The 26,925-nt window shown below is 39.9% G+C and overlaps 1 protein-coding gene across 2 annotated transcripts in view; it reads right to left on the bottom strand.

The window, feature by feature from the left end:
• Positions 1–1,924: 1,924 nt before the first annotated feature.
• Positions 1,925–26,925, bottom strand: part of flt1 (fms related receptor tyrosine kinase 1) — a 36,152-nt gene continuing 11,151 nt past the window's right edge. Inside the window, exons 5-30 of one of the 2 annotated variants that reach the window (XM_074693383.1) lie at positions 24,919–25,084; positions 24,679–24,815; positions 24,275–24,446; positions 24,058–24,175; positions 23,570–23,739; positions 23,317–23,464; positions 16,088–16,211; positions 15,328–15,436; positions 13,822–14,130; positions 10,249–10,395; positions 10,042–10,173; positions 7,980–8,086; positions 7,421–7,556; positions 6,880–6,984; positions 6,662–6,775; positions 6,407–6,495; positions 5,937–6,027; positions 5,764–5,861; positions 5,551–5,673; positions 3,942–4,053; positions 3,736–3,835; positions 3,516–3,621; positions 3,327–3,424; positions 3,163–3,232; positions 2,928–3,019; positions 1,925–2,807 (exon numbers count right to left, since the gene is read on the bottom strand). In XM_074693383.1, the coding sequence (XP_074549484.1) occupies positions 2,639–2,807; positions 2,928–3,019; positions 3,163–3,232; positions 3,327–3,424; positions 3,516–3,621; positions 3,736–3,835; positions 3,942–4,053; positions 5,551–5,673; positions 5,764–5,861; positions 5,937–6,027; positions 6,407–6,495; positions 6,662–6,775; positions 6,880–6,984; positions 7,421–7,556; positions 7,980–8,086; positions 10,042–10,173; positions 10,249–10,395; positions 13,822–14,130; positions 15,328–15,436; positions 16,088–16,211; positions 23,317–23,464; positions 23,570–23,739; positions 24,058–24,175; positions 24,275–24,446; positions 24,679–24,815; positions 24,919–25,084 (3,342 nt within the window). In that variant the 3' untranslated portion in view covers positions 1,925–2,638. Of the gene's footprint in view, positions 2,808–2,927; positions 3,020–3,162; positions 3,233–3,326; positions 3,425–3,515; positions 3,622–3,735; positions 3,836–3,941; positions 4,054–5,550; positions 5,674–5,763; positions 5,862–5,936; positions 6,028–6,406; positions 6,496–6,661; positions 6,776–6,879; positions 6,985–7,420; positions 7,557–7,979; positions 8,087–10,041; positions 10,174–10,248; positions 10,396–13,821; positions 14,131–15,327; positions 15,437–16,087; positions 16,212–19,478; positions 21,029–23,316; positions 23,465–23,569; positions 23,740–24,057; positions 24,176–24,274; positions 24,447–24,678; positions 24,816–24,918; positions 25,085–26,925 lie in introns of those variants that run through there. The other variant, XM_074693384.1, reaches the window with a different exon arrangement.

A 26,925-nucleotide genomic window follows, 5' to 3' on the forward strand; every position in this document is an offset into this window, starting at 1 on the left:
CAAAAGCTGAAAATTACTTTCAATGCATCTGTTATCTGTACCACTTAACGGAGGAGAAGCTGGAGCCAATCCCTGGTCACAGACTGACAAATTAAAAAAGACACTCTAATCTGCCTCTAGGTGTGAGTTTAGGCCATTATTTACACTGAACAAAAATATAAATACAGCACTTTTGTTTTTGCTTCAATTTTCCATAATCTGAACTCAAAGATGTAAACAAAAGGTCAATAAAAGGTGTAAAAGTTGTTCACAGATTTGTCTAAATCTGTGTTGGAAAACACTTCTCCTTCGCCAAGATATTCCATCCACCTCTCAGGTGTGGCGTATCAAGATGCTATTGAGATGGCATAATTATTTTATACAATCTTAGATTTAGACAATTGTGAACAATATCTGAGAAAAAATACTTTTTTGTGTGTCTCTGAGTCCAGCTCTTGGAGAATGGAAGCAAAAAAAAAAAGCGTTGACAAAAATGAAGCCTGGATTTGGGCACTTTGTCCTCCTCCCACAGTTTAAAAACGTGCTCATCAGGTTAACTGCTCACTCCGAGTTGTCTGTAGGTGTGAGTGTGTCATGGTTATAGTAGTTTTGGATTTGTCATTATAGTTTAGTTTTAGTTAGTTTTGACATTTTATTCCAATTACAGTTTAGTTTTAATTAGTTTGAGCATTCTAGTTTTTATTTAGTTTTTATTTTTGCAACAAGGCTTAGTTTTAGTTTAGTTTCAGTTTAGTTTTAGTTTATTCATAACTTATTAACCAGGTGCAGGATTCAAAAAGGTCAGAGTAAATATTTTGTAATACTGTTTATTTTCAAGTCCAACATTGTGCTCACTGCTCAGTCAATGCTGATACTGAACTTTTGGCTGCTGCCTTCAACACATGAAAATAATATAAACTTAATATAAAAAATATAAACATAAATTACATAAAAATAATATAAAACAATATAATATGAGCTTAATTAATTAGAAACTTGGACTCTGTTACAATAAAAGGCAGACTCAAATACAATAAAACTATTTCAGATGCTCTGGTTCATTGCTCCCGTGTTTTGTTGCAGCACAGCGCACAGCCAGTCAGTGCAGTAAACAAGCTCGTCCCAGTGCGTCGCTATGATGGTGCTATACAGCACTATCAACTGCCTAAAACTGTCTAAAATTGGATGGGAAAATGTGTCCGATTAATTTAAATCCTATAGGCTATTAATATTGTCAAAAACAATGACTAAGGACATTTTGTCCTTAATTTTGGTTAGTTTCAATTAGTTTTGTGAGCACAAGATACAGTTTTAGTTTACTTATCGTTTTTGTTTTCTTTTCTTGTTTTTATTAGTTTGAGTTAACTGCAATGTATTTTAAATTTTAGTTTTCGTTTTTAGTTTCGTTTTAGTTAACTATTATAACCTTGGAGTGTGTGCGTGAAAGGTTGTCTGTCTCTATGTGTCAGCCCTGCTATTGTCTGGCAACCAGTCCAGGGTCTATACCCCGCCTCTTGCCCTCAGAGAGCTGGGGTAGGCTGAAGCGCGGGTTGTTTGTAAAGAGTAAAACAAAACCTGGTGGGGTAGAAAAACTAATGTTTCTTGAAATATATGCTGTTTGTTTCTTAGCTTGAAATAAGACATTTTTTCAGGCAATCATTTCTATCAGGCAATTTTGGCTCATACTTAGTCCATTAAGACAATTTTACTTCAAATCAGTGAATCACATGCTTAGATTTTATTTTTTGCAGTGTATGTTAGTGCGAGGATGCTAGTCCTCGGAGAGAAACACTCCCTACTTGGTAACTTGCTAACCACACTCAGGCTCCACTCAAAACTAAATCTGACCAAGAAGAGGAGGATTTCGCTTTTTGATTTTTTTCAATGTTTTAGTCTTTTGAAAAAAATAGAGCACACAGAAAATTCAGCAAGAGAAAATGTATTTTGTAGCTCTTTGAATAGCTTATAATTTTCTGATTCAAGAACACCAAATTTAATATAAACAGATGATGTTTTTTCAAAGTACAGTCTCATAAAATGACTCCAGCAGACTTTAAATGTTATCACAACTTAATAAACCTCCTGTTTATGAAAGAAAACCTTTATTATTAATCTCTAAAGCTGTTAGGATTTAGCCCGGTGTTTTTCATGAGCTGGCAGCTAAGAGTTTAAATGACCAAAGATATGGACAAAGTATGATTATAGACTTTATATAAATACGGAGAGCTACATCCTGTCTAGCATATATTCTAATCTTGTGGATGCTAACTTTTTCCAGCATATAGTCGCTGTGCAGGAGAAACAAATATTTCATACAGCAGTGTTCCTCGTTACAAAGCATGAGGTACCAATACAATAAGCTTGAGTACTGCTAGGTCAGTGGATACATTCTGCTGAGCTCAGCAGGAGAGACTTATTATAGCTGCTCTTAGAAGAAGTGTGTGTGGAGGTGAAGTAGAACTTCTAATACTAAAGGCAGCTAAAATAAAAGCATGAAGCCATGTCTGTGTTTTATACAGAGCTGATAGTTTGGGTGAAAGAGGAAGAGAAAAGAAGATTCTAGATCGAGGTAGAAAGGTAGAATGATTGGCTAGACATAGACAGCAGGAAGGAATGTGTTTTACCCTGTGAAAAAAAATTATAAAGACATCAGCTAATGCTAGAGGGAGGGGTAAAGAAAAGCAGAGTTGTAGTCTGGAGGAGGGGAGCCGCCCTCGTCGGATTCCCAATCAGACGGCAGGATGGATGGCTCCTCATCGCGGAGACCTTTGGTGTTGTTGGTGAAAAACGGCTCCTGTTTGTCTCGACGCTTCGTAAAGGAGAGAAACCTAGAGGGAAAACAGATTCAGTCGTTATCTTCAGAATTATTCAGTCAGACATTTATCCATTCGTCAATATCAAATCAAAAGCGTTCACGTCCTCATATATCAGGGGTTAGATGCCATCACCTGCTGAGCTTCCTGTCGTTGGTGCTGTTGTTCCACATCAGATGTTTCAGCTCCTCAGACGGCAGCACCATGCCGCTGTCGCTCTGCTCACCCTGAAACAAACGCGACTCCATCAGCAGATCATCAATGATGAAATTAGCTTCTCTCACTCTGTAATCTTTAATCTTCATTGAAATCCTGGAAATGTCAAAACGTCCGAGCAGAAGTGAAACAGAAGTGAAGATGTTTGTCTTACATCAGGGCTGTCGGGCTCTTCACAGGGGAGCTCCTCAAAAGTCTGAAGTGTGTCCATTCCTCTCATGTAGCTGTGAGATTAGAGTCAGATTCAGGGTGATGAGATAAAGTTTCTTCTGTGTCGTTCAACACAAACATGCTAACTAAGACCATGTTTTCCTTTACCTTAGATTTGTGACTGCTAGAGGGTTTTCTTTGATGGTCTCACTGCGATCTGCGTCTCCTGCCTTGAAGGATCCAAGAGGAATATAATCCTTCCCATCCTGGAAAAAAAGGGGTTGAATGAATGTACTAAAGAATTATTTAGTCTTTGTGTGCTGATCCTGATGAGATAAGATCCCAGGGGAGCCTCACCTGCTGGACTCGGTCCTGCAGCAAGTCTCCCAGGGTCTCCACCAGGTCTGTGAAGGTGGGTCGGTCTGAAGGACTGGCCTCCCAGCATGCCAGCATGGTGCTGTAACTGCACAAACAAACACACACAGCCAATAATCTTCAGGAGTCACTCACATAAGACTGCCTGAGTTCTCGCTCTTCCTGTAAGTTTTTGTAAATCTGCTGAATAACAACCACTTACATCTCAGGTGTGCTGTATTCAGGTGCTCTCATCCTCGTCCCCAGCTTCAGCCTGTGGCAGAATTCTTCATCAATGTGGAGACCGGGATACGGGGATGCCCCTGTTAGAAAAGTCCACATGTAAAAACAGAGGATGAGCAACAAACGTAGCTTCGCTGTCGGATCATGAAGCTCTTGTGTCCAGAAGTGTGGTGACAGAGCTCTTACCCAGAGAGAAGATCTCCCACAGCAGAATGCCAAAGGACCAGATGTCACTCTGTGTCGTGAACACTTTGTCAAAGATGGACTCTGGAGACATCCACTTCAGCGGGAGACGAGCCTGTCAGCCAATCAGATCGCAGGGATGAGGAAGAGTATTTGTAAAATCACTTATTTATGGGAATTAATAAAAATGTACACATTAACAAAGATTTTAAAATATTTTCTAAATGTAAAACAAGTTTTCTGCCGACAGTAATTGTCTATGGAACCCCCAAAAAAATTCATAATTAAAAAAATAAAAACAATATTCTAAAATTAAAATCATTTTGATAAATAACAAAAGAAAATGTAAAATGGCCATTAAATTGTGAAATATGGCACTATCATTATGAAATATTTTTTATTATTCTTTAAAATCAAATCAATTCAATTGAATATTTCAAAATGATTATTCTAACATATTTATACTTTTTTTAAACTAATGACTTTTAAGCTTGGAAAATGAATAAAAAGTCATTATTTTAAAAAGTAAGAATTTGTTAAAATAATCATTATGAAATATTTAACTATAATTATCTGATTTTAAAGAATAATACAACACATTTCACAATATCATTGCCTTATTTTACAGTTTAATAACCATATTTTACATTTGTCTATTATTTATCAAAATGGTAACTATTTCAAAATGTCGTTGTCATTTATTTTTTTGGGTGTTCCATAATTGTGATTTTCAAAAAGGTGCAAAATCTTCTCTTTTCAGCACAGGTATAAAAACTGTGATCATAAGTATGTTGAGTTGACTGATTTATGTCTGATATTACTGCTCTACTTCTCTACTGCTTATGTATGATGGATCAGTGGTTCCCAAAGTGGGGGTTGGGACCCCTCGAGGGTCGTGAAACACTGATAAGATGGTTGTAAAATGCTTTTCAAAATCAAATCTTGTTTTGATACCGTTTTATTTTAAAGTCACTGAGGTGATTGACTTGAATAGAAACCTATCTGGTCCACTGCCATGAGTAGAGACACATCTGGTGTATTTTGGTCGTCAGGGCTGCTTAAAACTTTGAAAGTAAGAGCATAGTGTAAAGACGCGTTGACTCTCAAGCTCTGAATGTCACTCAGGCCCCGTTTACACGGAGACTCCCGCAACGATTCTTCCTTTGCGTTTTCAAAAGCCACCCGCGTTTACATGAGGACGGCGTGAAAACGATCCGCGTTCATACGACTCCAGGAGGAGAAGTCTCCTCTTCTGTTTTTTCTTTTTCTGCCGTTTTGTTGTGTGAGACGGTCGGCAATCCAACCATGACGCGCATTACCGCCAACTACTGGCTCAACTGGAAATGTGGCTGAGCGCGGAGCCTTCACCTAAAACTGCGAGTGCGCATGCGGTGACGTCAGCGTTTCACCCTGAGACGCTCCGCTCTGTGTTTACACGAAGCTGGATGGCGGAGCGGATTCAGATCTTTCCACTCTGGGGAGCGTTTTCAAAAGTTTGCGTTTTCACTGAAAACGCAACGTGGTCTCGTCTAAACGGAAGGCCAAAACGCAACGAAATGTTTGCGGAATCGACCGTTTTCGGAGTCGTGTAAACGGGGCCTCAGTTACTCACATCTCCCTTACGGACGTAGTCAGGGTCTTTATAGATGTCTCTAGCCAGGCCGAAGTCACAGATCTTCACCACTTTATTGTCAGAGAGCAAAATGTTCCTGGCTGCCAGGTCTCTGTGAATGCACTGAAATACACACAAAGATTACAAATTAATATAAACAACATGTTCATCTACAAACACACCACCACACATACACCACAACCAGCAGCAGACCTTTCTAGATGCTAAAAACTCCATTCCCCGAGCAACCTGGAAGCTAAAGGAGATGAGATCCTCCAGGAACAGAGGAGAGCTGGAGGAAGAGTTTGGATCTGGTTCGAGAAAGAAAAGCAAAGTAAGAGATAGTCTGATTCTTAAGTTAAGTGTTCATTCAGCTGCTGTGTTACCTTCATGGTTTGTCTTGTTTAACTCATCAAGAGTCGTTGGAGCTTCACTTTGGTTGACACAATGCGGACTCCCAATCTTCCCTCCAGATACCTGAGATTGGGAGGAATCAATTAGCTTTTTTCTGTGAAGCATGAAAACTGAACCTTAAACTAACAGTGAAATATGATCAAATCTTGATGCCCCATGTTTTGCAGTTGTGTCTAAAAGTGTAAATAAAATCAGGAACTGGGCCCCCTGCTCAGAGCAGATAACATCTCCTGTCCTCAAAAGGTCTGCAGAAGTGACTTTTTAAATGTCTGACATCGAAGCTGATTTTGTTTGTTCCTTATCAACAAGGAGAAGTTTTGTGCTCACTGTGCGTTTGTGTGTGTGAAATACAAGTGTGAGGTATGCAGGTCCTGTTTTCTGTGAAACTACTCTCTGACCCATGTTTGATCGTGTTTGGAGATACTGTTGAGGCTAATCTCACCATGTTGTTTACAAAGACCTCTCTCTTGCTCTTTAGGAAGGCAGAGAGGTTTCCATAGCAGCAGTACTCAACGATTACCATCAGGGGTCCTGTATGTGAAGGAAACACACATGTTGTAATTAAGATCAGTGGTGAGAACGAACACACATGACATAAACATGTAAGGTAATGTGTGAGATTAATTTTCCTCTGCATGTACAGATATCAGCTTGTGTTAATGTGAGTGAAATATTAAGAAAACACACACACACACACCTCCTGGCTTTGTGCAAGCTCCCAGCAGGTTGACCACATTGAGATGATGCCCGATGTGGTTGAGGATCTTCAGTTCAGTCATGAGTGCTTTGTGTTCACTGACTGTGGCTCCCTCTAGTGGACAAAATGAAAACACATGAAAAGATGAGAGTCAGACTCTTTTTTTTTTAACAGACTACATCTACTTTTCTCTGAACTTCAGGGAAATAATCTCGTACCTTTGAGCATCTTAACAGCCACAGTGCTGCAGCTGGTGGTGTTGTCGATACCAAAAGCGGACGCCTGCATCACTTTTCCAAAGGCCCCCCGGCCCAGAGGTTTCCCTGAGGAGAGACAGAAAAAGAATGTGAGTGAGGCTGTTTTTTCTGTGTCTAATTGAGCTCCTTTATTAATTAACATTACGACCCATCCTGGAGCGTGAGATGCTGATAAGAGAAGAGCCCATCAGCAGTCCATTTATCTGAATCCCACCCTGATGATAGTGAGAGCTGATTATGTCCAATCAACACAGTCCACACACTCCCTGCTGCAGCTGATTAGCTCAGCACAGACAACATAGACACAAAGTCTGATTAATGGAATGAGAGTCACTCCCAATAATAATCTGATAAGACCTGTGAGAAAGTCTTCGTATCGGTCATGTGATCTTAAACATCTTCCCTCTCTCCCAGCGACAAAAACCCTCCCAGTTCTTCGTGTCACAGTTGAGGTCAGTTATAGTAAAATATCAGTTCAGTATCTTTAAATAAGGAAGCGAACCTAATTTGAGCCGCTCCCGAGGGAACTCCCATTGGCTGGGGTCGTACTGCAGTCTCTCACACTGCTCTTCTATTGGTCCCGCTCCGGTGTCCAGAATGATTGACAGGTACTCGGGCTTTGTGTGTGAGCTGCTGGGCTGTAAAGACATACAAATATACAAAACACTTTAAAACAACTTTCCTGCCTTTGGAAGGAGCATAACAACAGGTTTGTAAAAGTGAAAAGTGTACAGTGTGTTGGTAAAAAAATCAAGGTTATTCCACCTTGTTTCTTCTATAAAAGATTATATTTTAATCCCTTAACTACTGGGAAAAATATTTTTCTATGAAGTTATTGTCTTATTTAATTTAGATACTAATTGAGTTAACCATTCTTCATGTATGTTCCATGAGAAGTGTAGTGCAGAGTAAAACTTTATTAAGCATGTATATCTTCTTTAACGTATCATTATCTGTGCATTACTCAGCAGAACTAAATTCTACAACATGTAACATGAATCTGTTTATCAACAACATCAACAACACAGTACAAAACATAACTCAGTCATTTCAGTTCTTACCTGTTTGAGTCTGCGTATGAAGAGTGTGAGCAGCAGCCAGAAGAGAGTGGCCACGATGCAGGTGCAGGTGAGAGTGGGGATTTGTAGAGATGAGGTTTCTGAGGGGCCTAAAAAGAAACACCCACTTCATTGATTCATATGCTTTAACTTGACATTTAATTATGTTTCTTAGGACAAAAAAGGGGCCCTGTATGAGCTGCAAGGGACTCTGATCATTGGTACATTTGGGAAAACAGAACACTTTCTTAATAAATAATGTGTGGTACAAAAGTTTGGTTCGTTGTTTTTTTTATTTTGTTCTCTATTAAGAATCCTACCACGACAACTGTCATCATAGGTTACATTCTTTTACAGTCTGATCCATTTTTCTTTCCCCCCTTTTTTATATAATATTCATACACATCATATCACAACATTAATTAGAAAAGAACATGGGGTGTTTCCATATACAATTACAAAGACAGAAAACAAGCAAAAATTTTAATAACCTTTTTTTAAGAGAAAATTATTTTTTCCAAAATGTAGATTTCATGTATTATCTTATATAACTCCTTAACTCTGTAAAGCCTGACCTATTATAAAAATAACCAGAAAGTTCCAATTTTTTGGAACTGAGACATTTATTAATGTAACAAAAATCCACAATAAAGTTGCGTTATCGTTTTGTTTATTTGTTTTTTGTATCACATTTGATAAACTTGGCAGTACTGGAAACTTTTTAGTGAAGTTTCTAGTAAAAATACATTCTTCCAATGTAGAAAATACTTCTTTGGAAAAATGAGTAACACTCCAGATGTTATTGTTACCACAACTTTCCTCAGAAAAGGGAGTGGATGATTTTATGAGAGCAGCCAACACTTTTTTTAAATCGTAAAAGTGTTTTTTTTTTTTTTTAATGGAAAGTAGTTGTCATGTTGAAGAGATAGAGGTTTCTGACACTAATGTTTTATTGCTCTAATATCTGCAATCTACAATACTTTTCCAACCAAATGTTCTTCGTGAGGCTGAGCTTAAAATCTTCGACTGAAATTCACATTTTTTAGTTTTAAATAGTGTTGTATTTATACAAAACTATCTCACTGAGTAATTTTTCTACTTAAAACAGTAACATTATTCTCATACCTAGGCTCAGTTTGCTAAAATATTAAAAAAGAGAAATCAGACATTTTTGCTGAAATTCAGAATATTAACTTTAATTGTGTTTAAGGAACTTCATTTTCAAGTATTTTAATCTAAAAATAAGTATTTTCTTCTTGTTTCAGCACTTGGGAATACTTATAAAAGCCTGCTTATGTTTAGATTTGAAATTCCTATTTTAAGATTTCTAGTCAAGTAAAATGGTCTTGATGCATGGGCAGATAATTCTTCTGGTTATAGGAATTTTTTTGTATCCAATTCAGCGTTTTTATCTTGTATTTAACCTCCCCTTTCTGCAGTGTATGTCTGATTCATTTTTAAATTGATGAAATAGAATTGCAGAGCTAAATTCAGCACAAATCCTCTCTAGAAAGATCTCGCAGGCTGGCCCCTTCCAGAGGAAATAAAAACGGGAGACAGCTTCCTTCCTGACTGATCTGAACACAACAACACAGCCACTCCTCTCTGGACCCAAACTTGGGAGCTTGACGTCCACTTGTTCCATGGAGTCACTCAAACTGAATGGCAGAGCGACGCAGGTGGTCCTGCCACCATCAAACGTACAGGCCGGGATATGTGTGCACATATGTGTGAATGAGGAAGCTGAACAAAAGGTCAGGAGTGTCTGAGATTGGGATTATGTAAGACTTGTCTTTGATCAGTGTTTACTCGGACATTTATAAACAAACCCATCACCTTCCATTAATAGAAACATCGCACCATGCCTCTGTGGTAAACACTGAATGTATAACAACAATGTGATAAAGCACACTATATGTGCAGACCATACGTCTATTCAGAGAACTGAGAACAATGGATATTCAAACATGTCCATACTTGGAAGAGATTTATCTTTTAGATGAGGTAAACAAAGCCAATCAAAGGCAGACGAGCTACAAAGACATGACTTATGACAAATACTTACCATTGACCCATATATAGGCAGAGCTCTCTGCAGAGCCTCTCTCATTGGTGGCCTGGCATGTGTACAGGCCCTGGTCCTCCAGCGTGATTCGATCAATGTGGAGACTTCCATCTTCTGCTGATATGATGATGCCTACAAAACGAATGGACGACCTTAACAAACCAGAAAACAGGGATGTCTGAAGTTGGGGTGTTTGCCTTTTTTTACCTGATCCCTGAGACAGAGCGTGTTCATCCTTGTACCATGTGATGGTTGGAGGTGGGACGCCTACAGACGGGCATTTGAGTACCACAGAGCTACTGACGTTGATGATACAATCTGTCAAGTTACCAAGCAGCACAGGAGGCTCTAAAACTGGAAAAAGAAAAAACAGCATGACAATAAAATCCAATGTTTTTTGTTAACTGTTACTATAATAATAATAATAATAATAATAATAATAATAATAATAATAATAATAATAATAATAATAATAATAATAATAATAATAATAAAAACAATGTAAAGTTCATATTTCATTATTTTCTGAATTATTTCACTTTATATTGCAAGATAAATACTTAAATGTTGGTGTGTGACGTGTAGGAAAGGGGCCTTGGTCACTTGCTTGAGAACTGTATTTTCTACAAATTTTAACTTCCAAATCATTGCAAACTTTGTATGTTTCTTGTTGCTAAACTCTGCTACTTCCTCCAGACACTTATAAGGGGTCTGTCTGCAGTCGTTGCTAGTTGTTTAAGAAATCCAAAACAAGGCTCAAAGTCTCCAAACTGTTGAGTATAAATGACTTTGCCTTTGGACAGCTGCAGTTATTTATAGACTGTTGCAGTTTGGTCATGAAGTGAAACTGGGCTATTTTTTCCCACTGTTTTCTGGACCAGTGCCACTTTTAAACAATAATTGTGCTCCAGTAGTGACACATTTTTCCGTGAGAGTGGCCTTGGCTTCAACTTGTGAGTCAGCTGACGTTTGGGTCCTCTTGGGTCTCCACTCACTCTTTAATAAAAACTCTTCCAAAAAACAAACACAATACAACGTTTCATCATGTGGACAGGTGCAGACAATAGGCTGAATGCTGTTTTTAGTTTCCTTGTCACACACACAATACAAAATCCATTTTTTACCCCATGCTTCAATTTTTCCTTAATTTTCCCCCTTTTCCCTTTGGCTCCTCAGTTTCGTCTTTCTCATCCATGTCTCTCTAGTAATCCCTTTGTGAGGGTCCCAGGGGGAGCAGCTGACGTGTTGAGCCCTGATTGTATAGTGAACAGCAGTAAAAGACATGAAGAAAAGTCACTTAACTAAGGCCACTGATTGTTGTTTCCCCTATCTTCCTCCTGGACAACAATTGATGATTGTCCACGGGGGCTGGGGCCTGACAGTGTCTGATTGGCTGATTGTTCCTCAGGCCCTGTGTGGGGGCCTGTAAATGTGGCATTGTGGGAAGTGCCATTGTATGCTCTTCCTCCAGACAAGGGCTCATTCCCACGTGAAAGAGGTGCTGAGCTGAAGTGCTAGTGCAAAGGCAGGGTGGGGCCCCAGGAAGTCATGGGGACCCAATTCCCAAGCAGCCAAACTTTGTGAGAGAGCGTGGATGCTTGTTTATTTGTATGGATGTTTAACGTGTAAACAGAAAACATGGGGAAGCTGTGAGTTCCAGGGGTGAGAAAATCAAATGATCAATGCATTTGAAAGTTAGTTTCACAAAACAGGTTCAAGGCCCTGGAGGAGGTCACTTGGGGCCCTGTAACAATAAATACCCTAATTCCAGGTCGGTTTAAGGGGCCCCTGTTGACCTGGATGATTAAACTCATATAGCAGGGTTTGATTATTGCCTAACGTAGAAATAAAAAAGGTATGAATTATTTAAAAATAAGTCAGGGTCACACTCTCAGGATACATGGATACTTAAATATCAGATAGTCAGCAAGGGAGAACACAAGTTCAACTTCTTTGCGGTCATAAAACACATTGTGATGTGTTAATAAGATGCAATGACTTACATTTTGTTGAGTTACAATACAATACATTACATTAAGGTTAGATGTGATACATTAAATTAAGATGCTATTAGAAAAGGAACAAAACATTATGACACCTCATAATATGATACGATAAAGTATGGTATAATACCATACTGTGTTGTAATAAGCATTTTGATTTTTTACTTGAAAATACACAGCTATATATGTTATGAAACTTTACGTTACTTTGCATTGCGTTACGTTGTGTTAGTTTGTGTTTTTTTGAGTTACGTTATGTTACATTATATTACGTTAGGTTGCGTTACATTACGTTGTGAGTAAATTAAGTTAAGTATAATTTATTCAATATAGCACATTTTTTAGAACAAAATCATAAAGTGCTTTACAGGAAAAATATAAAAATAAGATCATAGAGAAAAGAAGAAAAAAATACATTAAGAATGTTGTCAAACAATAAAAGAAACACTCAAAGCAATAATCAAACACTAATTTACACAGGGAGAGTCAAAGGCCTGCTTAAATAAATGCGTTAAAAGCTTTTTTAAAATGACCACAGAGACAGCTGAATGAATACTTAGAGGAAGTCTTTAGTCTTCAGATGGGCTCAAGGGACAATCAGCAAGCCCTGGTCAGAAGACCTGAGCAATCTACTGGTGAGGTAGGGGTAGAGCAGGTTAGTAATATACCCAGGAGCCTAACCATGGAGAGCTCTGTACACAAAGACAAGAACCTTGAAATGAATCCTGAGTTTGACTGGAAGCCAATGAAAAGAGGCTAAAATTGGCGCGATGTGAGTGGTCTGGCTGGACTTGTTGAGGAGCCTTGGGGCAGCATTCTGTACTAATTGAAGATGGTGGAGAGTGGATTTACTGAAGCCAGTGAAAAGTGAATTACAATTAGTCAGACGGGACAAAACAAGGCATGAATGATCATTTCCAGTTCAGAATGTGATACAACAGACTTAAGTTTAGAAATGTTTTGTAAATGAAAAAAAAACATGACACGGACAACTGTTTTATGAGGTGATCAAAAGGATCAAAAATTACACCAAGATTTCTGAACCCAGAGACACTCACCCACTGCCTCAGCCTCTCAATAAGGATACAGTGATCGACTGTATCAAAGGCTGAGCTGAGGTCCAGAAGCACCAAAACAAGAGCATTCACCAACATCTGTCTTATATTACGTTGTCTTATGTTACGTTGTGGTGCTCTGTGCTATGTTACGTTACAGTACAGTTACGTATTTTAACTTTAGATTAGTTACATTTTGTGCTGTGTTACATTGTGTTATTTTGTAACTTGTGCATTGCATTGTTTTGTATATTGTGTTAAAATGTGTTGTGTAGCATTGTGTCACACTGCTTTTTTAATGTTACGTTGCACTGCACTTCTTGCATTACCTGAAGTCACATTACGTTTGGTCACGTTGCTTTGTTGTGAGCTATAGTAGGGTCTTTATCCTCTGCCAGTGTTGCTGTTCTGTTATAATCTTGTTCATAATGACAACTTGTTGTGCAGTTTCCTAAGTATAGGTGAACTTGTCATTGGACAGGAGACGCTGTTTGTGTTGACAGCAACAGTTACCATGAGACAGCATGTTTGGCTGATTACTCTGTCATTTTTTTTATTTTGCAATGATCAATGGATATATTTTGATTTTTACACTTCTCTTACCCTAGCTTTCTTGGAGGGAAAGCGTTGCTTCTAAATTGCATTAAAAGCCATTATGAAATGTTCAGGCACAGAACTCAGATGAGTTTTATAAATCAGGATGTAATGAGAACTGGACTTACTTGTGACCACCACCTGTACATCCAGGTGTATCTCCTGTCCAGTGATGATGTGACGCACTGAGCATCTGTAGGCTCCAGAGTTTCTTGCTGTCAGGTTGCTTAGCAACAAGTCCAGAGTGTTGGAGAACTGCCCTGATGTGAACTGCAGAGTGCTCAGACTGGAGCTCCAGGATTGAGCTGCTTCGGTGTCATTCACTAGCTGCCATGACAACACTGAGAACAGGTATTTATTGGCTGCACAGGTGAGATGTAGGTCTCCACCCTCTTGAGGCTCCTCCCACTGCCTGACGCTAAAGCCTCCTGGGATGTCTGAATGAAGAAAGAGGAAACATGAACAAAGCATAAACTTGCTAATCTCCTGTTGGACAAACTAGTCATCTCCGTTTCTCGACGTATAGATCCTGTCTGGGGCCTGAAACCAGGACAAGTTGATCAGACTAATCCTCCATTTATTGAACCATTGGATGACAATGTTGAATGGCTATTGTGGGTAAAAGCAGTCAGTGGAATACAGTGAAAAGGCTTTTTATTTACTTTAGCCATTTGAAACTTCCTGTGGAAACGGCTCAAGAGTTTCCTGATGGCAGATAGTGTTTATCTTTCCCGAACACCCCAAGGCCTCCCGAAATAAAGCGGACCTGCCAGTCCAAGGAAGTGCGCTGTGCAGGGAAGTGGTACGATAAGAGCCCCAGGTTCCTGTTTCTTTCTCCCTCATAGACTAACAACCTACGTACAAATACACATGTACACACTTAAAAAACAAATTGACACAAAAGTCTTACCTGTACTCTCAGTAGTATGTGTGGACTCACACCAAAATACAGTTAATGCACAGTTTTTATCAAGCCTTTCCACCCACTTCTAATCAATTCAGAGTTCCTTACTGTTAAGACCTCAGAGGAAACTCTAAGATCTGTTATTACTGAGCTCACTTCTTTTCCCACACCTGTTCAATGCAGGTGATACTTCATAATCTCCATATCTTATTACTTAAGTCTAACCTATACATTTTTGGGGTGCATTTTTGCATTGATATTAAAGAAAGTGTGCTCTGATATATTTCCAGAATGCATCCTTCCAGTGAGTTTTTGGAGAGTAAAAAAGTTCAGAAATTCCGGATGAATAAAAGTAACAGGCACAACAGATTGTCCTAACAAACCAAAATAAGAAAACTCAGATTTTTTTTCATCTCCAGACACTCTCTAGATACATTTTGCTAAAAAAAAATGTCAACAACTAAGCTAACAATGACAAAGCTCTGAATGAATCAGCTGATATGTACGTGGGTTAATTGAGGAAGTGAAAGTAAAGTGAAACAGATGACAGGCATGAGACAAAAAACAGTTAATCAACTAAAGAAGATTCTCAGAACCAAAGGTGGGAGGGAGGTGAGGAAGGAGTGACTTTAAATAGATTTGTTACGGTAGTTTCTTAATCAGTCCCAGATGTGAAAACAGACAACTCCCATTGGATTGTATATCTAAAAACATGATTCATCCTGTTCACCTGTGACGTAGAAGTGGATGTCTAGCTGGTCTGAGCCTGCAGAGTTGGAAGCAATGCAGCGATACACACCAGACACAAAGGCCTCTGCCACAGTCAGGACCCCCACCGTCTATGAAAACCAAAAACATCCTCATTAAGAGACCGGCACTTTTCACAGCATGAAATACACACACACATGCACACACACACACACACACACACACACACACACACACACACACACACACACACACACACACACACACACACACACACACACACATATCCATGCACACATGCCAGGTTCAGGTCCGTTACCTCTGCCATTGATGGCAGGAATCGTAATTTCCATTGGCCCACTGAGCAGACAATAGAGGTCTCTGAGCCGGACCTCCTGCCCACTTCCAGCCCAGTGGGCAGCACAACATGCAAGCTGTCGATAAGTATTTATATAAGCATGTGAAAGTGTGTTTGTGTAACAAAGAAAGAAGTAAAGTTTGTTACATTTCAGCATTAATAACATTTGGACAGAGTGGTGAATTTTTGGGTTAATTTTGATGACATTACACACACTTTCAGTATCAAATCCTCCCTTGGAGACAAAAACTAGCTGCTTTTTTGAGTGACTACTTCCTTCAATTTGCCATATAATCAATGAAGAACTTCTGCTTCTGATTAAAAACATACGTTTGAGCCATAAGAAGGCTTTTTATATTGTAACCCTACTTTTTCAACCGTGCATGATAGATTTCTCAGGTTTTAACTCCAGAGCTTCACCTACCTTTTTCTTTCCCTGAAGCACTTCCTGCCTGTGTGTAACACTCAGGATGCGGTTGCTTGTGGACGTGGCATAGTCTCTCTCAGTCACAGCACCCCACAGTGGGGAAGACTTTGGACACACACACCTTAAAAGATGAGGAGGAGGATGAGGATGCAGAAAGCTCAGCTGTGTTAACACAAGTAATTTTGTACTGACACCAGGTGTGTGCATGAATGTGTTTTTTTTCAGCTGTGCGCTGCAGGAGGGAGATCACAACATCAGAGAAGTGCCTTGATCATCACCGTTTGATATCATCCTCACCAACATATTCATCAGCGTCATATTTTTATCAACAACATCACATCCTCTTACCCTGTCCTGTCGGCTGACAAAGGAGAATCTTTGACTGCCTTGTTAAACTGGATTGTTCATCCATGGAGGATGCAGAAGTGTTATTGTCATCCTGTGAATCAACTTCCTTCCATTCTTGACAAACCATCCCACATTTCCAGGACTAGAGTTCCTGTCTCCAAATCCATAGATTACATGAGTGGAGCTGTGGGAACTTGACGTTGTGCAAAATGCTTTGTGGTATGCACATACTCTCAGGATGCAAAACTCTGGGGTCATATAGGAGCTTGGAAGGGGCCTAAAACACCCACTTCAGCTCTATAAAAACAATATAAAAGAGCTAGGTAGAGTACTTTAACAAACTGAACAGTTTTTGTAAACTACTGACGTTTTTTGATGATCAAACATCATATGAGCAAGAAGCACAGAGAAGCAGCACCTTAAAAAAGAGCCTTCTGAAATTTGTCTTAAGAGCAAATTCAATTTAAATCCTCTAAATAAAACATTTCTAATGTTAACACGTGGGACCAATAAACACCTGTGAACTACATTTGTACATTTTTTTTTCTTCTAGATAATAGTTCATTATTTGACTGGACAAAGTTAATGTTAGTATTTAATTCTTATGTTATTAATACTTAAAAAACATTACTTCATACTGAGTGTATTAGGCTTTTAAAATTTCTTGCATTAACTCTCAATAACCAAGCTAGCAAGTTTACCACTGATGGCTAACTAATTAAGGCTCCCAGCATGTTTAAGCTAATGTTTTAACATGCTATTCCTGCCTTTAGTTGAAGAAGTTTACACTATACGTCCTCCCTTTTGGTAATAAGCCCTGGAAACTGCAAAACACGTGTGAAAAATACAGTTCCACAGTTTTTGTCGAGTACTCTCTACAGCAGGCTATCTATGCAGCTAGCAGCCGGTAAGCTAGCTGCTAGAGCTAGAGCCTGTTGCGTAGTTACGGCAGTTACTTACTTTGAAGGCAGTCAGCTGTCTTCTCTTCCATAAGTCTAATTTATAAAAGCAACTTCTTTCAGTACCTTTTGAATAGAATAACAAGTGAGATTTGGCTTGCATTTCTTGGAGGTTTTATTTGACAGTGTTTTGCTCTGCGACGGTTAAAACTTTGTAGATATCTACCAAGTTTTACCGTCGCAGAGCAAACTGCAAACTACTGCCTCTGTTGTGTAGTATCGTTTTTAAAAGCTGATCACAGAACAATCGTACATTTTTATGCTGATAACAGGTTGAATTTAGTGTTTATAAAACGCTAACCTGTCTAAATGAATGGAGTTAAATGCTGCTTCTGCAGTCAAGATGCGTGCACTTTATGGTTATGTAGACTGATAATCCATCTCTCTATTCCTTTACTCATAATGGAGCTGTATGACTCATGTCACTGTGCTACTTAGTTTGGTGATATTGATGAGGTCAGCCCAATGGCCCTATAATTCTGTTACACAATCAAAATAAGGTCCTATGTTCCCACATGTTCCTTCTATTTAACCCCTATCCTCCCACAATTTAATGTAAGCACTTTATTGTAAATGAATGAATAAATAAATTAATGAATGAATGATTTCATTTCAATCAGCAACAGCACAAACTGTAACAATTAAAATCTTTACAAGAAAAAAAAATAGCTGATCAATAAGGGTTTTAGCTAAAGAGCTCATAGATGCCCAACACTTGATTTCATTTCCTTAAGTCAGACAAACAAAACCAGATTTTGGAAAAAAAAAATGTGGGAACTGTGGGAACATAAGGCTTAATTCGAAAACAATCTTAGAAATGTGGGAACAAAGGGCTGCTAACAAAGACATGCTCCCATGATGATGACAAGTAAATATAAGAGCCTTATAAAAAATAATATTTCTATGTATATACTGAGCTTTAACATTTTCAGACCACCATATAGTGCTATAATGCTAATAAATTAGCAGTAAATTGGTTATCAAAAATGTTTTAAGTTTCTGTGACAGTTAATCCCCCAGTATGTGCAAGCTCTTCAATCAAAATATCTTCAAAGTTCCAATATGATTATTGTTATCCATTGTGAATATTGTTATTCACAAAAACAGCAGAAAAAAAAGAAAGAAAAGAAAAAAAAAAAAAAAACAGAAAAGCACATTGTAATTTTTGATCGCCAAATTACAGTTTTCAACTTTCATTCAGAGAGTTCAAATTTACTGGCTTAAATTTAGGAATTAAAATCCTGAAATCAGTTTGAATAAAAAGGTGAAGCAAAGGAAAATCTCTGGAGATCAAAGAGTCACAATTAGAATATTTCAATATGCTGGTTGGTTTTCTTATTTTTTATGGCAGGTGGTCTGATTAATATATCAAGCACTGTGTGCATCCATCTATCCATCTGAAAAAAATGTATTATTTACACCCTCATTTTTTGTAAACTGTCATTTCCCCTCTGTCCATTGATCCTGTGTGTGTTTATGGATGTGTCACTGCGCCTCTCCGCTCCCTGTCTCTGTCTGTATCCTTGTCGTCAGCCTTTTCTGTCTGTCCTGAGCTCCGCCCTGAGGTTGGTTCCTCTTTGCTCCCTGATTGCTCTTCCTCTTGGCATCTAGTACGCGGCTGCACGAATGACCCACCCTGTGCATGACACTGTAGGCCTCACACAAACCCATACTCAGACATTCACAAACACACACTCATGTCACAAGCAGTGAAGATTCCAGGGAACACTCCCACGCCTCTCAGGAAGGACTCCCTCACTCAAAGCGACATGTGCACACAAAAATAGGATTAGTTAGATGGATGTGTGGACATAAACAGAGTTAGAAATGAACTTGCATGCATACACACATTCAGATAGACACATTCAAACTGTGTGTGCCTGCCAACAGGGTGAGCAGCAGCCGCCAGGACATATGAATGAACTGTTCAGTTGTGTATCAGTGGGGGCCACCTCCTGCTTTTTCTTCCTGTCCGGTTTCTACAGCCTAAAATACACTTTTACCGTTGTCCCTGTCTGTTCCTGTCTGTTCCCGTTGCAACCCCGAAATAACCACAGAGCCGTATAAACCAAACACAAGCATAAACAAATATAAGCAAAGTTTAATGCAAAACACAAACAACGGATATAACACTTCAGTACATCTTAACAGATCCATACAAAGTTGTCAAATACTGTCATTCATCATATGCAAGTTAGTTGTATAAAATTATTAAATATTAGATTCATATATTACTCATAGAACATCTGTATACAAGGAATGAATCACATTGGGAAACACCCGTAAAATAGGACACACACATAACCTTTCTGCACACACACTTTCACGCTTACTTTACACACACAAACACATGCATAAATGGACTTTGCTTTATACACTTTAGGCACTCATTCTTTTTAGATGACCTGTAGTAGCACACACGCTTGGAGAGTTTAATCTACGGGCTGTTATACTGACATTATTTGACTAGGGGAGACGCTACAACACAGGGTGACATAACATGATGGAGGAAGTCATAGTCTCTGGTCAGTGGAGACTTCCTACATGGTAGGTGTCTGTTGACCATCAGTCTTTTTTAATAGAGAACTGTAGGCAACCCATAGTGGACAACACAAAGCTTGTCCTCCTTCCTGTTTCGCCCATCCAAACTGAGCACATTTGACCCTCTACCAGCGGCTAGAAATCGCAGCAGAAACTCACAGCTTTAGTGGATGTCAGAATCAGATCAGGGCTGGGGACAGGCACGGTTCATGCACCCATTATAGTACCACTCTAGGACACAAATAAACAAGCAAAGCAGCTCCAGAAACGTTGCAGGTGGATGGATGGAATTGCACTTCTTCTGGCTCAAAATGTCTGTGTAATATAAAACTAGCATGAAACTACATGTCGGCTGGGTGAGGGAAGCACTCGAATTGGGAAAAAAATGAAGAAAATAAATAAATAATCAGTAAAGCAGGTGCCTTTATATCCTTAGTGATGTGGCTTATTTCCTCTGTGTTCTTGTGTTTCATTGGCGTCACTGCTCAGCAGTGCTCAGAGTTACTTTCCCCACTTTCCACATCAGCTTAGCAAGAACAGGATCATCACGTTGGATCTCTGGTAATGTCACTGAGGGTTCTGGCTGCTTTGGACAAGCACTGATGAGAGTAGGGGGGCTGGTGGGAGAGGCGATGGAGTTGTTCTTCTGTAGAGGAGGAGGATGCAGAGTTGGGGTGGAGGGCAGCGTTGGTGAGGGAAGGGGCCGTAGAGGTATGTGTGGGGGGCAGCAGAGTTGGGGGAAGGGGTGTGTAGAGGTGGTGGGTGTGTGTTGGGGGGCCTCTCAAGAATAGATCAAGCTCTTGAGGAAGCGGACTGTGCCACGTTTGAAGACGAAGGGACAATCACGCTGCTGGGAAGCGTCTCGCGTCGGAGAGGAAGCCAAACAACGAGAGGAAAAGCGCTCTGATTTTCGCACAGGAAGCCCAGTGCGCCTCCTGCCCAGGCTAGATAAGAGTGCTACGGTTCCCAGGGCCAGACCCAGGAGTGGGCCCAGGCCCCAGGCGCGAGGTCCCCCCATCAGCCTGGCCCAGCCCGGTCCACTGTCCCTGGGCCTCCTCCAGCGCGGCGTCAGGCTTGTGGTGCAGCCGGGCTGCAAAGAACAAGGGGCCTAGTGAGGATCCAGTCATACACTGGGCTACAGTAACACACTGAGTACAGACACTGAAGCAGAACCAGAACCAGAACAGAGCTTTACAAAGGACCATAAGAAAGACAGTGAAGGGGCCAAATGTAATCTGCTGACAAACTGATGACCTTTTTTCGCATGATGTAGCGACACTTTTCACCTGAAGTCTTATGATTAGTTGTGTTATTAACAACTGCACAGAGAAAAAAAAAGTCACTTTCTCAGTGAGATCCAAACTTAAATTTTACGTCTGACATCGACAGAAATTCAAAATTTAAGGATAATTAGACTATTTGGATTTGGGCAAATTACTTCTGTTAGCAGATTGCATGTGACTCTTATGATGAAACGAGAAAATTGCACTCACACATGTTTTACAACGTGAAACAATTTCCAAAAGAAAAATCTGAAAACCTGAATTAAGTTTTGGAAAATGCAACAGATTTTGTTCCACAGGTCCAGTTCGAACAAGATACAGCAGTAACTTTATCACCTGCCAATCACAGACATGTTTGTGTACATTTTTTTAAATGGTCGGACAGACGGATGGAAACACTGTGTAATAAACTCGGCATGGAGCCATGTAACAGTGCAGGGGTCAAGGGTCAAGTACATGCATGATGTCAGTGAAGGGGAACTGAGCATGGGCGGCTGCTGTGGTGCTCTCAGGTAATACTTAACCTTTCTGACTTGGTCATGAGTAACACAATACAAGACTGACCCTCCAGAACAACTCAATCAGTGTTTCTGCCAAGTGTCCGTGTGTGTGTGTGTGTGGGCTGGCTAAATGAACTGTCTGTCTTCATCCCTGGGTTGGGCCATTTCTCATGAGAACTTTATATATAGTGTTTGTGTCAGATATAAGAAAAGCATCACAGGATGCGGTGTGCAATCACAATAATAAACAGGCCTCTCACCCCGCGTCCTGCACAGGAAATTCATTAAATCATAGCGTTTGATTTGGAAACCAACAAATCGTGACTGAGAGCACGGAACTGGCTTCTATTGAAGTGTGTTTTTTTTCTCTGTCCTTTCAAGTCTGAGATACGCTGTGTACTGTGTCTGTGAATGCACCACGCACACACACACACACACGCACACACACACACACACACACACACACACACACACACACACACACACACACACACACACACACACACACACACACACACACACATGTACACACAATGACACAGAGGCTACACATTTACACAGTTAAACAAACATATGGAAAAAGAGACAAACAGAGCAGACATATGGGGAAAGAGTTGCACAAGCAAACACATAAACACTGATATGATGGAGCACCCACACACACACAAACACGCACAGGTAGACGAATACACACACACATTTTCACACATTCCCGCACATGAAAGGCCCCGAAGGCATCTGTTCTGGTTACAGGGAGGAAACGTTGTCTGAACACATGCTGCATAAGACAAAACATGTCTCGTTTTTCAAAATCACACACCCACACTGCCACAGTCACACAACCTACACACACACACACACACACACACACACACACACACACACACACACACACACACACACACACACACACACACACACACACACACACACACACACACACACACACATCCACAATTCTGTTTTACTCAATATTAATGAATTTTTGCACACATTTAACTTTTAGCCAAAGAAGCCAAAATGTGAAAAACAAACGAAAAGTTTAATTTTCGTTAGCATTTGTGACATTCACCCAGGTTTGAGTTCCCAAACACATCATTCACATTGTGGGAAACTACGTTCTGTCATTAGCTGCTAATGTGCAGTGGCTAAAAAGGGCAAACCCCTGAATGATGACATCCAAACACACACAGAAGTCAAAATACAAATACAACAATGGAAACATGCGGAAATTAAAGAGGCTTTTTTTTCCCTCTCTGGCTTTACGCCTGTTTGTCAGGAGAGCTGGATGTGCAGGTTTGTCTTGGCGCTTGTTGATTTGAGTTTTGTGTGTTGTTGTCTCCGTTTCTATTATGTGTTTTTGTCATTTTTTCTGTTAATTTGCAGTACTTTCAATAATATGTTTCCACAGCTGTATTAGTTTTGGATTGTTGCATGTTTTTTGAATTTTCATCATTTTGAAATTACATCACATAGAAAATGCTTTAGGGTTGCTGAGACCCATTTGCCCTTCTAGGACACCATACTTTTCAGCTCTTTTTTTCCCACTTTCTGTTATTGGCATTCAAAAAACACTCAGTCTTGTAGTTACTTACAGGCCTTTGGGAGGACAAGGATGCCAAAGCCACTGGATGTGAGGAGGTGGAACCCCATGGGACGTGCAGTGAAGCGCTTGTCTACTTCCTTGTGGCACTGAGCCTGGATCCTGTGGTGATACCGCTTTCTCACCTATCTGAGGACGCACTGCCAAAACACAAAAACCAGACAGACGAGAAACGAAGTTTAAAACCTGGCACAGAGAGAGCTAAAGGTAGTTAATAAGTACAGTATTCAACCGAGGCTTCTCACCGTTGACCACTAGCGTGAGTGTGAGATTCTGGTAGAGTCCGTGTTCCTGGATTCGTACCAGGACAGTATACTTCCCAGCATCTTCCTCTGCTACATCTCGGATCACCAGGGAATTCCCATCAATGTGGTATCTGGAGCACTGCTCTGCTGCCACCATGCCATCCTTCAACCTGTCAGAGAAAAAAAAAAAAGCTTCTCAGAAAGTGTTCAAAAGAAAGTCCAACTAATTAAGAACCCATTTCCTGTTTAAGCCAAAGTTTTGAGAGGGGATGGTAGAGTTACAGAATTACTCAGACCAACGGGATAATGAAACTCAATAAGCAAAGTTTGGTTGCTAAAACAAACTGCGCCTGGCCTCTTCAAGGAAATAGTGCTGAGGAAGTTTGCCAGAGATTAATATAGATAAAAGACTTGGAGGCAAAAACAGGGTGGGAAACTGAAGACAAAGGGCTGTTAGGTGTGATTGAAGGATCAAAGTGAGCTCTTACCAGATGACTTCAGGGGTAGGGAATGCTCGTAGTTTGGGGGTGATTCTGTAAGATTTCTGCCCTGCTTGTACCTCCATCACAGACCCATGCCGAGGCTTCAGGCGAATAAATGGATGGTCTGACATGGACAACACACATAAAGATAGTTTTTGAAATTAAGACAGTGAATGAAAGCATATCTCACCAGAATATAAAAGAGTAATTTGTCAACACTCACCATAGACAGTGACAGTGACTTTCTGTTGTTTTGTGTTCTCCCCGCTAGTGACACGGCACGTGTAGAGGCCTCGGTCTGAGCGCTGGAGTTTGGGGATGGTCAGAATATTGTAGAACAACATGTGAGTTCTGTGTTTCAGGAGTCTCTTGAATGTGGAACCGGTGTTGTTGACCTGATGAAGAGTAAGCAAAATGAAAACCATGCAGACCTGAACCTTTTGCTCACAGCTTTACTCTTGGTGTATTTCTTATGTTAGTTGTAAAGCTACAGACTTTTAATAATTACTAACTTAAAGGTCAGTTCAAGATCAGATCAACTGGGAGCTGCTGATCTAAAGGTCATTTGACTTCTAAACCTGCTCCCTTACTTCATTCAAAGTCTCCACACTCTAATGTAGGTCTGACCTTTCCAGGGTAGTCCCAGGTGATATTGACTCTGGTGTTCAATTCCCCGGTGGCAGTGCAGTTCAACACCAGTCTCTCTCCCTTTAAGGCCTGCACAGGTCCAGTGCTGTTTAAATACACCTCCATGATGTTGCTCACTGTGAGAGGACAGAAATCATGTATCACAGGAGGAAGAGTGGACTGCTAGGATACTTAAAAACACCGTTAACATACATGTACTTGAGGTCATGCACTACTGACCTGGTCTGTGCACAAAGTATATCCGTGACTTGTGTGCGACGCCATCACTGATGGTCTCGCAGTAGAAAAGGCCGATGTAATAGAAGGTGGGTGTTCGGATGATGAAGCCTTGCTTGCTGTTCCAGATAATGTTCCTCTGGTCTGGATTCAGGCTGTGGTTTGGGAACTGTAGGAGGATGGGGAAAGAGAAAACGCCATCCTTCAAATGTTTGGCAGCACAACAATAACCGTAGTTTCAGTGACACACTTTGAGCACACCTATGAGGACCTGATATCTAAGACAAGTCAGTGCAGAGTTCATGGAACAATCGGGTTCGATACTGAAACCATAACAAATACAAATGAGGAAGGAACGTGGTCACATGCACCGCAAAAAACATTGAAATGTGATGAAACAAAGGAAAAAGAAACAGACCATTATTTGCTTTTGACTGGCTGTCAAAAGGAACAATCATCTCTTACATATGTGTAATTAAATTTCCAGTGTACCTGAGTGGGTGACTAAGTTGATCCGCCTCTGACAGAAAAGGTCACAATCAGAAACAAAAACACAAGTGATTAATACTTTGACACGAGTTGCGTTTGATGTCTCAGGCAATCTCATGAAAGTCTTCTCTTAAGAACTCATGAATAAAACTGAAAGTTTCTGAAGTATTTGATACACGATACCTCATTGTTCCTGTTGTCATGTATTCAACACTGTTTTGGAATTTTACCCAGCCCAAACCTGAGACTAGCTATGGCTGCCAAGCTGTTTCCTGCTTACTCATTCTACATTTCACTTGAATGGATTTATTTTTAAGTTATCAGGAAAATCTGAGTTTTGTGACCTACATCTTAAGATGTTGTTGTTTTGTTCTGGTGTCTAAACCACAGTGTGTATAAGATGTGGATATAGTCTCCATGCGGTCACCCATTTGTTTCTGATACAAAGTTAAGTCTATCATCGTCCAAAGCCTTACTGAAAATGCTAAACTCAAGCTAGCTTCTGACAGAGATCAGCTTTGAGACTAACAGCTACAGGAAGTTTGTCTACTAGCCAGGTGAGCTCTGGCTCTGGCTGGGCAAACTTAATATCTTCTTAACTGCAAAGTTATAAAAAAAGACGATCCATCTCTGTACAGTTTGTGCCATTAGAGAAACAAGCTAATCAGGTTGAAGTCATATTTTTTGTAAAGTAGTTTCTGGGACCTCCAGAACCAAGCTCAAGTGGACCCTTGCTAAAGTGCATTTTTTAACACTTCTGCATCACTCTATTTCTCATGACCAGAAGTTGGTGCTTGGTCTGAACAAATCATGCTGCAAACAGCTGACAGTTCTGGCATGGTGAACCATTCATATCTCCTACTAACAATAAATAACTTAAATTGAAAGAAAACAGCTGCTAAGTGGATGCTACATAAACAACAATTTAGAGATACAGCCTTCGAAGAGAAGCCACAGTGGCCAACATTGAATAAAACAAACAGTAACACCATCGCTACAGGTGGGTATATTTTACCCAATATAAAATACTCCATAGAAAACACCTCTCATTAAAATATATTGAAGTACAGCAAAACACAGCAAAGTAAAGTATTCTTCGTGTCCTTTTTTAAAAAATTTATTTATATATGTGTCATAAGAGGAAAAAAAAGTTATCATGGGCAAACCCCAAGCTCTAAATTAGTGAAATCAGTTAAAAACCAGGGAATCATTCATGAAAAATCCCTAGAAAAAAATAAATCAAGCTGGAAACTTTTTCTCAGGTTCGCCCATTCCTCAGAGATGTGAGCCTTGTCCATTGACTGGTATAACAAAATTATGATATTAATAATCATGAATACTGATTAAAATATTTTACCCTGTAATTGATAACATGTGCCAGTTGAAAAATAAAAAGCTGGAGCTGAGAATCACGTCTACCTTTGATAGAGTCAGTGAGCAGCCTGAAGCTACCCAAAGACCCACACAACTCAGACAGCACATCACTATCGAAACTACAGGGAGTGTGTCTATGTTTCCACA

This window comes from Halichoeres trimaculatus, unplaced genomic scaffold (genome assembly GCF_033239565.1).
Source record: "Halichoeres trimaculatus isolate MK-OKI-2021-1 unplaced genomic scaffold, fHalTri1.1 fHalTri1_scaffold_18, whole genome shotgun sequence".
Classification (NCBI taxonomy): Eukaryota; Metazoa; Chordata; class Actinopteri; order Labriformes; family Labridae; genus Halichoeres; species Halichoeres trimaculatus.